This window comes from Elephantulus edwardii, unplaced genomic scaffold (assembly GCF_000299155.1).
Source record: "Elephantulus edwardii isolate Elephantulus edwardi_28Jun2011 unplaced genomic scaffold, EleEdw1.0 scaffold00148, whole genome shotgun sequence".
Lineage (NCBI taxonomy): Eukaryota > Metazoa > Chordata > Mammalia > Macroscelidea > Macroscelididae > Elephantulus > Elephantulus edwardii.
Genome location: NW_006399898.1, coordinates 6,014,049 through 6,028,145, shown reverse-complemented (window position 1 = coordinate 6,028,145; position 14,097 = coordinate 6,014,049). Strand labels below are relative to the sequence as shown.

Genomic DNA, 14,097 nt, shown 5'->3' with positions numbered 1-14,097 from the left:
CTACCCTGAGACAATCTTCAAATAAAAAGGAACCTCTAACTTCCTCCTAGGGAGCTCTGGTGGCCTAAAGGGTGAAGAGGTGCACTGACAACCTACAGGCATGGGGTTCAAATCTACCAGCTGCTTTTTTGGAGACAGATGAGCCATCTCTTCCCATGTGGTCCACAGTCTCTGCAAACCCGCCGCAGGGTCAGCGATGGCAAGTTCAGATTGCACACACAGCAACTAACGACAATGTCTTCTTTGGCTTAGCGAGTAAATAACATCTGTCTGGAGTATTAAGAGCTTTTGAGATCTACCTGGGAATAACAGGACAACAGCAACTGGAAAAGTTACACAAGAAGGTTGGAAGGCATAATTTAAGTAGACTTGAAAAAGAAGGTGCGAATGGCCACGCCCTTGGAGACTGCAGTCAACGGCACCGAGTGCTGCACACACACTGCTGACTGCTGTGTTGGCCAGGTGTGCTCTCAACCACACAGTGTTAAAAAAGAAGAACCAGAAAATGACCACACTGGGTTTCTGCGAAGGGAGAACACCTCCCTGGACAGACATCTCACTTTCTCCTGTGGAGCGGCTGGAGGGCCAGAGGCGGCTGTGCTGCCCCAAGGCTGTAATCTACATGGAAAAACTGCTACGTCTTCCTCCTGAGGAGCAGCTGGTGGGCTGGAACTGCTGGCCTTTTGGTCAGCAGTCAGGTGCTTAAGTACTGCACTACCATGGTTCCACTAAAAAGCAACATGCTTTGCTGTGTGAGGCCTCGGATTCCATCTACGCACAACTCATAATCAAGAAATAACGAAAATTCCATTTCAGTGGCCTGATTTGTTTTCAAGCATACCACTAAAACAGGTGAATACACAGGTCGTTACACAGCTAGTACCGTTCTACCTTTTGGTGTCTCTTTTGGTGCTACAAAAGTAGCATAAAAAGAGACTACTGTGTATTTGAACTTATGCACCTTGAAATTCACTCAAGCGTCCTGCCTGGAGGTGGCTCTGACGTGGTGACGCTGTACATGGCGCACACGGCTTCCCAGGCTTTAAGCTTTACTGAGGCGGATTGAGCCTCCTCTCTCTTGGGGACCTGTGGGTGGCTGCCAACCCCCAATTTTTTCAGTTGGCAGCCAAGTGCTCAACCAACGCACCACCAGGGCTCTTTGAAACATATCACAGTTTAAAAATACCATTTACAAATTGTGTACCTGTTTATTGGTGTCAGCCACAGTTTCATCCTGGAGAAATTCACTTGGTACTTCAAGTTTTATTAAAAAACGAGCTAAATATGCTCTTTTCTTCAGCTCGTTAGTCCTCTGAAGAAGCCAGTGGAGCACTGGGTAAATTACAGGTTTACTTCCTATCACCAGACCCTGACGAAAGGTACTCCTGGAAAAAGAAAGCATGCACACAGAGGCTTACCAGGAAACCCGGAAAACAGGTAAAATCTGCTCAAAATCCCATTGGCTATTAATAGTTAGGCTTCCCATACATCTCTGTTAAAAAGGAACAAAAAGTCAGGGGAGCTCTGGTGGCCTAGTGGCAAGGAGCTGCAACTACAATCCCAGAGGCACACGGTTCGAATCTACCAGATGCTCTGCCGGGGAAGGAGGGACAATCTCCTCCTGTACCAGTCAGATCTGATTTGAGGTACACACACACACACACACACACACGGAACAAAGTCAGTCTGCACTTCACTGCTGTCAGGCATCTCTGAGTTGGCTCCGACTTGGACTATCCTACGTACAACAGATGGGCGCTCTGGTGGCCCAGGGGTAAGAAGCTGCACTGCAATCCCAAAGGTACACGCTTTGAATCCACTAGCTGCTATGTGGAGAAAGGATGCAGCATCTCCTCCTGTGCAATTCAGTGCCTCTGAAAACCCGCTGGAGGGTCTGCTCTGGGTCAGCACACAACAACAACAAGGTACAATAGAACAAAACCGCCCAGTCCTGTACCACCCGCAGTCACTGCTGTGCAGGAACCCACTCCTGCAGCCATTTGTTGAGGGCCTTCCTGTTGTGCTGACCTCCCTCTCCAAGCTAGACAGCCGAAGTACGTAACATCACGTCTCAGCATCCTCAGTCCAAGACCACTCTGAAGCTGCATGACAACCCCACAGTATATTCAGCATTCTTCACCAACACCACAATTCAAAGGCATCGATTCATCAGCCTTCGTTGTTCAGTAACCGGCTTCCACGTGCACATGAAGTGACTGAGAAGAACGTGGTGGTTTGCATCGGGGGAGCTCTGTCCTCACTCTTCACTCTCCTGGGCCACAGAGGTCCTCCGCATGCCTGTGCACACCAACGCCCGTGTGCCTTTCCAACTGCTGCTTCTATGGGCACTGACTGTGGAACCAAGTACTATGAAATCTTCACTGACTTCAATTTTTCTCCACTTACAATCATGGTTCAGTTGGGAGGAACTCTGTTTTCTTGATGTCTGTGTAATCCTACTGAAGGTTGTAGTCTTTGATCTTCTTCAGTAAGTGCTTCAAGTCTTCACTTACGTCCAGCAAGGTTCTGTCATCTGCACCTCACAGGTTATTAAGTGCTCTTCTGATCCTAATGCCACAGTCCTCACTTACTGACTTCGTCAATGAAGAAGTATCTACCTAGTGAGCATAAAACTGGGCCCTCATTTTATCACTAGAAAATTCAGGGAACTTGTGGTGGAATCATTACTCGTACATCCACTGCCATTAAGTGTGTTCAGAATGTCAGTGACCTTGAAGGACACAGCAAGACTGTCCAGGAGGGCGTCCAACACTGTAATTTCTTAATGGGAGGAGACGGTCTCTTCTCCCCAGCTGGTGGCGTGTCAGTCAGAGTCTAATACTAACTCACTATGACACAGTGACTCTCAGAACCTCATTCCACTGACTAGGCCCTGTTTAAGTTGCCTGTCCATCCCAGGTCGGCAGATAAATGATAAATGGATCCATTAATCTCCTAGGCCATTTGACTTGGGAAAGAACTGGCCCACGCAGGACTTGTGCATGAATTCAGTGAGACTTCCAGGCCATCACTTTCAGATGAAATGCTGGTGGCAGAGTCTGCAGAGGGTTGAAACCACAGGCTGCACTTCCTGGAAGTTCAGATCTACTAGCCAGTCCAAGGAAGAGCTGGGAAGTCTCCTGTCACATAATCCAGAGCCTTAGAGACTCGCTGGATGGTCAGTGAGGAGTCGGCGGCCACTCGCTGGCGGGGAGGAGAGACGAGGCTTTAGGAAGGCCAGGTGTTCCTGGGAGGAGGGCACTCAGAGAGCTCATCTGCAGCGAAGGCGCCAAGACTTATCTCACATGCTGCGGTCATGTTCCCAGGAGCCACCAGGCCTTGGAGAAGGAGAGCATCCCTGGTAAGATACAAGATCAGGAGAAGCGAGGGCGAGCTCCCTGAGACAGTGACACGGTGGGCTCCAGCGGGCAGTGACTGTGCGGAGGGCACAGGCCTGAGCATGGCCTCACACTGCTGTCTACAGGTGTCTATAAACCGGAGTCACCTGAAGGACACCCGACCATAGGTATTTCCTAAAAAGAGGGACTATAACATCAGGAAGTTTGAGTGTGTAAAAGCACATATTTTAAAAGCCAAACCCAAGCCATGATCGGTTCTTACATGTCTGTGGCATTTCCTGGAGGCTTGTATTTAAGGATACCAAGCAGGCCCAACATCCGTTTGGCTGTCTGTTCTGGCATCTCCTCTCTAATATCAACAACTTGCTAACAAAGAAAGAAAGAGAGACAAGACATTATTGTTGTATATTTAACAAAGAGAAACAGTTAAACTCATTGACAAAATTATCCTGCAAGGGCATACTGGGCACAATGGTCTCTTGATAAAACAGATGAGGGATGAAGGCCCTCAAATTCCAAATGAGAGTGTACATGAATCACATCAGCACTCGTATGAAGAATGGTAACCTTAAAAACAAGACAGGCAGCCTCCCGTGGAAAAGGCCGGCGTGTGAGAGACATGAGCTAACTTGTAATACAATAAAGCCTTTTGTAAAAACTTTTTCATTCCAGACCAATCTATTTATATCCAGAAGCAGGGAAATAATTTTCCACTAAGATACAAGCAGATAATTGAATTTTTAAGCTGGTACAGAAACTTTAAAGCTCATTTACTAACCACTGCCAGAGCTGACCGCCTCCTGGCCAACCTCCACCAGCTGCCCAGCCTCCACCTCCTAACAGGAGGACGCTGCCGGGCTGGTGGCTCTGCTGGTGGGTTTCAACTTCTGGCCTTTTGTCCAGCAGTCCAACACTTAACCGGCGACAACACCAGGGCTACATACATGACTTTATAGGCATGGAAAATAAAGCCCGGAGGGGTTTAACTGTCTGTCAGAAAGCCTCGCCTACGTTGGGACAGGAAGCAGCATGTCTCTTGCCCAGTCCTCTCCGCACAGCACCATGGAAGGGGAAACTCTTACCTTTGGGTCAATCTCTGCCAGAACATCATTGAGCACTTGTAATAGCTGCATTGGCTCCAGGGAATCAAAGGTGATTAAATTATAGTTCTTCCTAAAAGGATCCTTATTGAGCTTGTCCACAATGAATTTGATCTGATCACTCATAATTAGGCCGTATAGTAACTTTTACTAAAGAATAAAAATAGAGACAACGTTTCTCAATATCGGGAATCATACTTCCAGAAACACACGCGCGCGCGCGCGCGCACACACACACACACACACACACTATTACTCCGTTCATAGGAAGTATACACAAAAGACTCCACAATGTTGTGAAAGAGTTACTTCATTTAAAGAAAGCAGGATAGGAAGATTTTTATTATGAAAGTGCTAACATTTAAAAATCAGATTTTTTCTATCTAGACCAGAGCACAGCAATCATCTATACTGATGAACAAATGGAGATAGTAAGTCAGCCCTACAAGTCCCCCACAAGGAGCTTTGGGGGCACCGCAGGCCAGTGCCAGGCTGCTACCCAGCAGATCAGCTGTTCAATTCTACTAAGAGCTCCGAGAGAGGAAGACGTGGCAGCCCTACCTCCCTAAAGAGTTACAACCTTGGAGACTCTGGGGTAGTTCACACTCTCCTACGGGCTTCGGGGCGGGGGAAGCCCCATGACAGCAGCACAGTGGGGCATCCCTTCCGTTTCTACTCAGGGACATGAACCTATTAGGCCACTGACACACTGGTCATTTTTTATCTTTTTCATTAGCAATCCACATCTAAAACACTGGGAGATTTTACACTAAAATTCAGATCTCCAGCTCCTTTTGGAGCATCAGCGGCCGCAACCCTGGGCACACGCCTGAGGCTGGGCCTCAAGCTGTCTGCTGGGGCCCTCTGCCCCCATTTCTGTGTCAACTCTGCCACCCTCACTCACTTCAGCCCACCATTTCCTCCGGACTTCCTAGTCGCTGGTCTGTCTTTCACCATTCCAAACCAACGGCAAGTGTCTCATTATCTACAAAACAAAATCCAACCTGGATTTCGAGCCTCCTTGTGAACTTGCTTACTCTCGTCTTTCTCAGCCTTATTCCCAAGCCATCATCTTGCCAACATCGCGTGCTTCAGTTAGCGGATGCAGCCCCAGCCCTGTAAAGAGTTTCTTGGGTTTGGGGGTTTTATCACCCGATGGCCTTTCCACAAGGGACTCAGTTAGTGGTGCCCCAGTTAGGTGCTGGGTTGCTAACTGAAAGGTGAGCAGTTCAAAGTCACTCAGCCCCCACAGGAGCACCTGGCCATCTGCTACTGTAAATATGAAGCCAAGGCCCACAGGAGAGCAGTTCTCCTCCGGTGCAGGGGATCGCTAACTGTCAAAGTGGACTCACAGGCCCTCAACCACAAATGCCGTAGAGAACACCGCTCTCGGGCCTTCCTCTGTCCCCTCCAGGGGCGGAAATCCTACCCCTCTTCCAGGTCCTGGCCACCAATGGCAATTTCCTCCGTGAACCCTTCTTAAGCCATCTTTTACGGTGTGTAGCAGGGTAATACAACACACTGGGCTTCCTCCCAGTAGACTCAACTTTTACCTGCATGCCTCTTTTTATTTTGTATTAATTAGTCATGTACACGTTTTATCCTGTCTTGTCGCGTGCTGACAAGTCGGTATGACTCACAGCAAATCTCCCGGACACACGGAGCTTCCCAGGCTAATTTCTCATTTCAATTCCCTAATTTCTACGGGAGTGGATGATCATGTCATTTCCCCAACAGAGTGGCTCAGTGAGTTCATACCACGGACCTTCCAGTTAGCAGCCAATGCTAACCCACTATATCTAATTTCACTGACTGACTGAGGCAGCGACTTCTTTGACTAGATTGAATGGCTTTGTCGTCAAGACCAGACAAAAACGCAAGTGCAGGTGTAAAAGATACCGGGCTAGGCATGAGGAAGATAATAATGCTTTTGGAAAAACAGTGTTATCTGAGTTTTCAATTATTGAAAAAACCTTCAACAAATACCTTAAGCGTTGTCAGCGTGCAGGTTTTACTTGTTAACTATGGAAAGCAGGCAGGCAACTTTTTAAAACCTTAAACCAAGCCTGACCTGCTGTCAATTCCGACTCGTGGTGACACTACAAACAGAGCAGACTTGCCCCAGCGGGTTGGACCCTTATGGACCCCACTGCCTCTGCTCTCTCCTCCCATAGGGTGGGAGGCCTTGTGGATTCACACCACCAAACGGTAAGTTCAAAGCTGAATGTTTTTGCCTCAACTCCGTAATTATTCTTCTAAATTATAAATAAGCAGATAAATCTAAGATGGTTGCGTCAGTGCTTCCTCGTAGGAGAAATCATTGCAATTGTACTACGGATGTGAAGCAGGACTTCAAGAACCTTGCTCCGCAATTGTTTTGTTTTTTTAATGTTTGTTTAACTGAATGGAACTGAATATTTATAAAACATAAGAACGTAAATATCTGTACAGTTCTCTGTAATGATAATAAAATTACAAGTCAATTATTAATTTTAAAGAAATCAGGAAAAAAAGTATTAGGGGAGATTATTATTTGAGACTTCCCTGAGTTTTTAGAAGGACAATCTTTTACTAAGTGTGGGTGGCTGGGGTGGGCATGGAAAACCTGCACTGGAGATGCCAGTTCCCACAGTTGCAAGAATCTCATGCAAAAGTCGATACCGCCACCTTCGCAGGCACATAGATTTAGGATTATTTTAAGTTATTTTTAAATTAGCTCATTTGACATTTTTTTTCTTTTAAAGCAGCAGCAGCAGCCTGGAGAAATGGGTGCAATGTTACCGGGAGGGGTCAGGAACAGACCAACCCCGTTCCCGCAGGACAGGGCAGCGCCAGGCCTTTCTATCGCCGAGCACGCGGGGAGTGCCAGGCCTTTCTATCGCCGAGCACGCGGGGAGCGCCAGGCCTTTCTATCGCCGAGCGCGCGGGGAGCGCCAGGCCTTTCTTCCCCGAGCACGCGGGGAGTGCCAGGCCTTTCTATCGCCGAGCACGCGGGGAGCGCCAGGCCTTTCTTCCCCCGAGCACGCGGGGAGCGCCAGGCCTTTCTATCGCCGAGCACGCGGGGAGCGCCAGGCCTTTCTATCGCCGAGCACGCGGGGAGCGCCAGGCCTTTCTTCCTCCGAGCACGCGGGGAGCGCCAGGCCTTTCTTCCTCCGAGCACACGGGGAACCGCTCGCCCAAGGCCCCGGCGGGGCCCGAGCCCGGGACACTGCGCTCCACAATGAGCCAAAGCGACGGCCGATGGACGCCCGTCCCGGGGCCCGGGGAAAGACCCGCGCTGCCCCCCACCCCGCCACGAGTGCGCCCGCCCCCGGGGTCCCCTCGGGCTCCTCGCGGGGGGCGGCCCCGGGACCCCCGAGGGACTCTGCGTCCAGCGCACGGCCCGCCCCGAGGAGGAGGTGGACTGCCGGAGCCCAGCCGCAGGCCGCGGCGTGAGAGGAGCGCGCGTCGCCGCCTACTTCGGGGTTCACGAGGTGTCCGGCTGCGGGCCGGCGGGGTTACCTCAAAGTCCCTGCAGAAGCCACTTTCCCCGCGTCAGGAGGCGCGGGGGCTCCGGGACGAGCCAGACACAGCGCCTTGGCAACGGTTGCTATGTGGTCCTGTGGCGTCACTTCCGGCGCAGCGGCCGGGCGCGCTCACGCGGGGCTCCACGGGCACGTGCGGGGCTCGGGGACGCGCGCTGGGAGACACGTGCGGGGCTCGGGGACGCGCGCTGGGAGACACGTGCGGGGCTCGGGAACGCGCGGGGCTCGGGAACGCGCGCTGTGGACTACGGGGCTGAACCCCTGCAGAAAGCCAGGACTTGGCGGGGCCGTGACCTAACTGGGCCCTGGCCGTGGACTCGCGGCCACTGCTTCCCCGCGTGCCCTGCACCGTCCAGTCTACAGGGTAGTGTCTGCACTGCTGGGTGCTGCTCCATGCTGAGCTGGTTCGTCCATTCCTGCACCAAACAAGGCCACGAGCGTTCTCTGGAGGGTTGGCAAACCTGGGGTCTGGGCTGCAATGTGAGGTTTTTAGTACAAGTACTGTATCTCCAAATTAGGTTCTATATAGGAAGGCTTATGCCGTTTCAGGCAGGATTTGACATAACAAACACACTGAAATCACATCATCCGGATTTCAACTCCTGTGTCATATTACAGGATCTCATTGCCTGAATTGCGAATAGAATTTTTTTCTTTAATCCAGTCGGTTTTTTAAATATGCTGAGAGCCTAAAAAAAAAAAAAAAAAACCACACACACCAAAAAACAACTAAGTGACTTACAGCTCCTTCTGAGAGATTCATTTTTGCAGAAATCAGTCCTTGGAACCAGCTGGAGTCCACTCGAAGGGCTGGCCATTGCAGTCCCTGTGGAACATAACACTACTGTGACCCACGGGGGTTTATCACAGACTGCCAAGGGGCTGGTTTCAAAGGTGTGGGGATCCTGGAGTTTTTGAGATAAGCATAAAGAGAATCATGCCCAGGTCACTGCTGAGGCTAGAAACTCTGATGGAGTATAGTTGCTGTTCAGGACCTTGAACGTGCCTCTTGTGGCCTGAAGAATACTGTACTTGGGGATGTCGTTTTGCAATGAAGGGAAAATAGAATATCCAACTCTGCTCAAACATCTTAGAAGAATCCAGCCACAGAGTTCACATCAGACATGTTAAAAATAAACAAGAGATCACTGTTCTGCACCTCTCCAGATCTGCACCTTTCATAAGGTTAGCACCGTGTGCACACGCAGGACGAGGCTTCTCTCCCAGCAGCTCTTCAGGGGTCATCTGATTGCCGCATGTCTGAGTCCTTGACTGTTGTTGCTTGCTGCACTCTGGTGGTGGTGTCCACAGCCAGTTCACTGCTGACCCAAAGGCGAGCGTCTCCAGCAATCAGAATCTACCAGCGGCTCCTCTTGGGGAAGGATGGGCAGTGCCACTTTTGACAGTTAAAATCCATCGACAGCTCCAAGGGAGAAAGGTGGACCAGGTCCTCCTGGGCAACTTACAGCCTCAGAAGCCCAGTGGAGAGTCAGCTGTAAGTTCAAACTCACAGGCTGTGGGCTGTCTGCTCTCCACCCTTGCCTGTAAGAGTCGGAATCAACCTAACATCAGTGGGTTATTGGACTGACCACATTTGGCTGCCCCATTTCATCAGCTGGTAGACGTGTGGGCTGATTCTGCTATTTAGCTACTGTGAACAGTGCTGCTGTGAATATCTGCATACCCAAGACACACTCTCATGCGCAGAGAATTTTGTGGCAAAGTCAGGTGAGATAGATGTGTGCTGGGAGTGGGACTATAGGGTGCTCAATCTTAGAGTCTGTGAACATTTTCCATTCTTGTTAATGTCTGGCCTCTTGGATGCTGAGGAGGCAACTGCTAACAGAAAGGGCAGCAGTTCGAATCCAGCCCCTCCACAGGAGAAAAGACCTGGCAATCTGCTCCTATAAAGATTGTTGTTGTTGTTGCTGTGTGCCATTGAGTAGAACTGATCCACAGCTGACCCTTCAGAGGCTGCAAATCCCACAGGAAGAGACTGCCCATTTCTCCTTTGGAGTAGCTGGTGGATTTGAACCACACACGTTGGGGTTGGCAGCACAATTCCTTAGCACTAAGTCACCAGAGCTCCCTCTATGCAGTCCCAGCCCAGAAAACCCTAAGGGGCAGTTCTCTGTCGCACGAGGTCACTGCTGACCGGGGAATCTACTCCGTGGTCAGGAGATGGGGTGTGACAATAGCTATAGTCTGTCGACCTAAAATGAGAATTCTTTAACAGTCTTTAGCTGTGCTAATATTTTGTTACTGAAGTGCACTCTTTGTTTGCTACCCAAGCACTAAAAATCACCAAATTATAAATGCCTTCTCAGTGCTGTTGACAAGAAAGCATGCATCAAATATTCACCAGCTTCCACTAGAGGAGTGGGTGGGGAGGGAGTTGTGGAGGTGAGGGGCACCGGCAGCTGCCCATCGGACCTCGTTTCACTATATAGATACTAGCATGGTGCAGTATGTGTCATCTTTATCTTGCTATGTATAATGTTGCTGGGTACCCCACTGCCCCCAAAAAATTGGTAGGAGACTATGCATTATTGTTCCCCAGAAGTGGATTCAAACTGTGAACCTTTTGGTGAGCAGCCCAGTTTGTAGCGTACTACACTGCTTGGGCTCCCCCTGCTGAATACACAGGCAAGATAGATGACAGGCACAGGACAATTCTAGTCATTTGGGGCAGGGGACAGGGGCGGTCACTCCTGGCTTTGTATGTTTAAAGGTTCCATTTAGCATAAGATTAAAAAAAATGAGAAGATGTTGTTTTCATCTAATTGTGCAACCCAAAGATAACACTACCTTCAGGTATGGCTTGATCTAGGAGCTCAGGGATGTCATCTTAACATTCTTTCTGCCTTCATATCTCCATCTCTGATCCCTACCTTCCTTTGAATGGGCTGTTAGTTTCAATGATTAACACTCTGCCAGCCTAGAACCTTGGTTAATTCTACCTCCAGCTATTCCAGCAAACTTCCCAGGGTCTGAAGTGTGTCAGAGCATTTTTGAACCAACTGCCGTGACTGTGATAGCCATGGAAGCAACCTCTGGTTCACCGAAAGGAAAGGCTGAATTCAGTTACCCCAGGTAGAGATGGATGCAAACAAGAACAACCAATGTCTGCTTTGGGTGCCAGGGGAGTGATTGAACCGGGAAAGCTTGTTAGGAAAACCCAGAGGAATGAGCCTGGGCTTGGAGAGACCCGGCATCAATGAGAACCTTCCCTCCACCTGCTTCCTTCCAACGGCTTCTCTGTCTTCAACACAGGCTTCCACTGTGAAGAAAAACAGCATCCTGCTTTTGAGGACTTGGGAGAACAGCAGACCCCAGACAATCTGAGGATGCTGTAAACATGATGTCTCCACCTCTCCTTACTATAAAATCTCCAAACAAGAACTTTCCTGTGCTCTGCACATGGAGGCCAGGCCAACTGTCTGGTTCAGAGTTAAATTTGGACCTTTTCATCCTGATGGTGAGGTATTTCAGGACTCTGTGCGTGGATTCCATGGATGCCAGTATTCAAGATGTGATCCCATCTGGGGCTACTCCGCACACTGTCCACTTTATCATGTTCTGGAGAAATGGGGGGAAATGACCCGGCAGCAGGGACAGATCCGCAATTGACTGGTTGTGCAGCTGGGCTGTTGTTTGACACGTTTGCCGTCAAGGTTACGTGGTGATGGAAGGAATTCCCTAGAACCCCAAGTCAAAGCTTGCCGATATTCTACACTGTCTCTGCCCTGACCATTTACTCCTGGAGCCACATGGTACCAACATGAGCTTTCCTGAGGGGGAGAAGGGGAATAAAACTGGAGACACTCAATTGCAGGCTTGAGATCCTGGGGTCTTATTACATGTGTGCTGCCCAGGAGGACGTTTTGGTCAAAGTGAGTTGTTGTAGTTGTTGTTTCTCAACACACACACACACACACACACACACACACACACACACTTTTAAAAAATTATTTTATTATTTTTGTGTGTGTGCACTGTCAAGTTGGATCTGATTGTCTCTCTGCTGGATTCGAACTGTGTACCCCTGGGATTGCCGCGGAGCTTCTGGCCACTAGGCCACCAGAGTTCCCTACATTTAAAAAAAATGTTTCACATGTGCTGTGCTTTGCAGACTGAGCTCGGTAGGCAGCACAGAGTCTCCAAAGGTCATACAGTCCGCGCTCATCTCCTGGCCTTCACCGCGGATTGACATGTAGGCTGCACCAACATCCAAGACATCCTCCCCACATCCCGGCCATCTTTGAAAACAGGAGTGCTTTCCGTGGGCCAGGCACTTGTCAACCGCTTCACACAGGTGTCCAAGTCCGTTGAATATTCATTTGTGTGCATGTTCCCATCCCACAAACAATTTTCACTTCCTTGGTCCCAGGCCTTTTCCAGCTTGGAAATCAGAGGCTGCCCTTCCTGTCTTTCGTAAGGAGTTAGAGTCTCAGTGAAGAGAGTGCTCACTGACTGTCTTTAAGTGGGGGGTCAGAGGAAAGATGCTGTGAATACTGGGGCAGCCCGTGGGGTGATGAGCCCTGAGCAGCTAGCTCCCAAGGAGGGAGGGAGACAGCGTAGGAAGCCAAGTGCTGAGTGCAGTTTGTTCTGCTCCCAGGCTGACATGGACACACCAGTGCACTGACGACCAGGCAGTCACCAAGGTGGACACCCCAACACTCTGTTAACTGCACAAGAGCTTGAGGATTAAGCACCCCCAGCGGGTTGGAGGAGATGGGGCACTGCCTGTCAATCTACATTTCTCCCCAATCTAGCAGACAGGGGCTCCGAGCGGGACTTCAACCTTGCAAACCTGCGTCATGGACTAACATGTCGGCCTTCCACTGTCATCAGCAATCTTGATAGGATAAAGAGGCACAGTGGGGGTGACATGTACCAGTGCTGAGCGTGACACACGGACAATGGGTACAGTGTGGCCAAGGGCGAGGGCTGCCGGCCATCTGTCAGGTCTCTGCACTGCTGGAGCCCTCATGCCTCCATGCTGCTGAGAACACACGGATAGGTCAGGCACCGGCAGTATCACCCTGGGAATCAGCCTGCGATCCAACAGGGTCCTGAACTCCTACAGTGCTCGGAGATGGCCCCTCGGATGGAAGGGACTCGAAACACACAGTGGCCGCAACCCTGGATTCAGACTGGCCGGTGGTGGTGGAAACAGCATGGAGCCTGGGCTGTGTCCTGTCACGTAGGCTCAGAGCCTCCTCGACAGGAACCAGCACCAGCAGGTATAGGAAAACCAACAGGGGCGGTGGCTGGATACAGCTGGAGAAGGTGGCAGGCAGAGCCCGATGGCCCCCGAGGGGTGGGGGAGGCTGCCTTTAGTTAAAGGATACAGTCCATCAGCCCATCACAGCCCTTTCTCCCAAATGCCTGCTGGGCCTCCCACTGACAAAGCCTTGGGGACAAACCCATGGAATGCTAGATAGAATTCAAATGTAGATAACCCTGACCAGAGAGGAGCTAGACCTGATTTTGCTTCCACTCGCTGCATGAACTCTCTCCACGTCAGCCAGGACAGGACTGTTACCTCAATTTATAAAGAAGGAAGGCGGTGTCTAGAAGGCCAAGAGAAGGCCACGCGCACGCTGCTACGAGCTGGCTGAGCCAACTTTCAAACACAGGTTCAGTCTTCACCACTTGACTAGCTCACAACCAGCTCTGAAAGGACCATCCATCAGGTGGTGGGGCGGAGGCGAGGCCAGCGTCCACATGGCCACGGTCCTCTCTGTCCTCAAGACTTCTCAGATGACCTCTCCTCTTGCCCAGGGAAGGTTTGGAGTCTGAAACAACAGCTCCTGCTCAAGGTCAGAGATGAAGATGCAGAGAAAAACATTTGGCCTATCGTGGGAAAATGCATTTTCATTTCCAGTGCCTTTCAAGTTCTTTTTTCCCCAGCTGAGTGTTTGGTATATTTATAGAAATCGGGGGAGGATTGAAGGGTAACTGGCAGAGGAGCTGCATTTGGGGCCTTTCGGGAAGCTCAGACGCGCACAGGGAAAGGTTCAGGGGGAGAGGACAAGAAAAGGCCGAGGCCAGCAGGGCACAAACGGGCCTTTTCCTTCATGTTGTCAAGACCTGTCTCTCCCCTGAGCT

The 14,097-nt window shown here is 50.4% G+C and overlaps 1 protein-coding gene across 1 annotated transcript in view; it reads right to left on the bottom strand.

Moving 5' to 3' along the window:
• Positions 1-4,614, bottom strand: part of IFT81 (intraflagellar transport 81 homolog (Chlamydomonas)) — a 111,361-nt gene extending 106,747 nt beyond the window's left edge. Inside the window, exons 1-3 of the mRNA XM_006894657.1 lie at positions 4,442-4,614; positions 3,622-3,725; positions 1,205-1,385 (exon numbers count right to left, since the gene is read on the bottom strand). Of these exons, the coding sequence (XP_006894719.1) occupies positions 1,205-1,385; positions 3,622-3,725; positions 4,442-4,585 (429 nt within the window). The 5' untranslated portion in view covers positions 4,586-4,614. The remainder of the gene's footprint in view (positions 1-1,204; positions 1,386-3,621; positions 3,726-4,441) is intronic.
• Between the last annotated feature and the right edge of the window lie 9,483 nt (positions 4,615-14,097).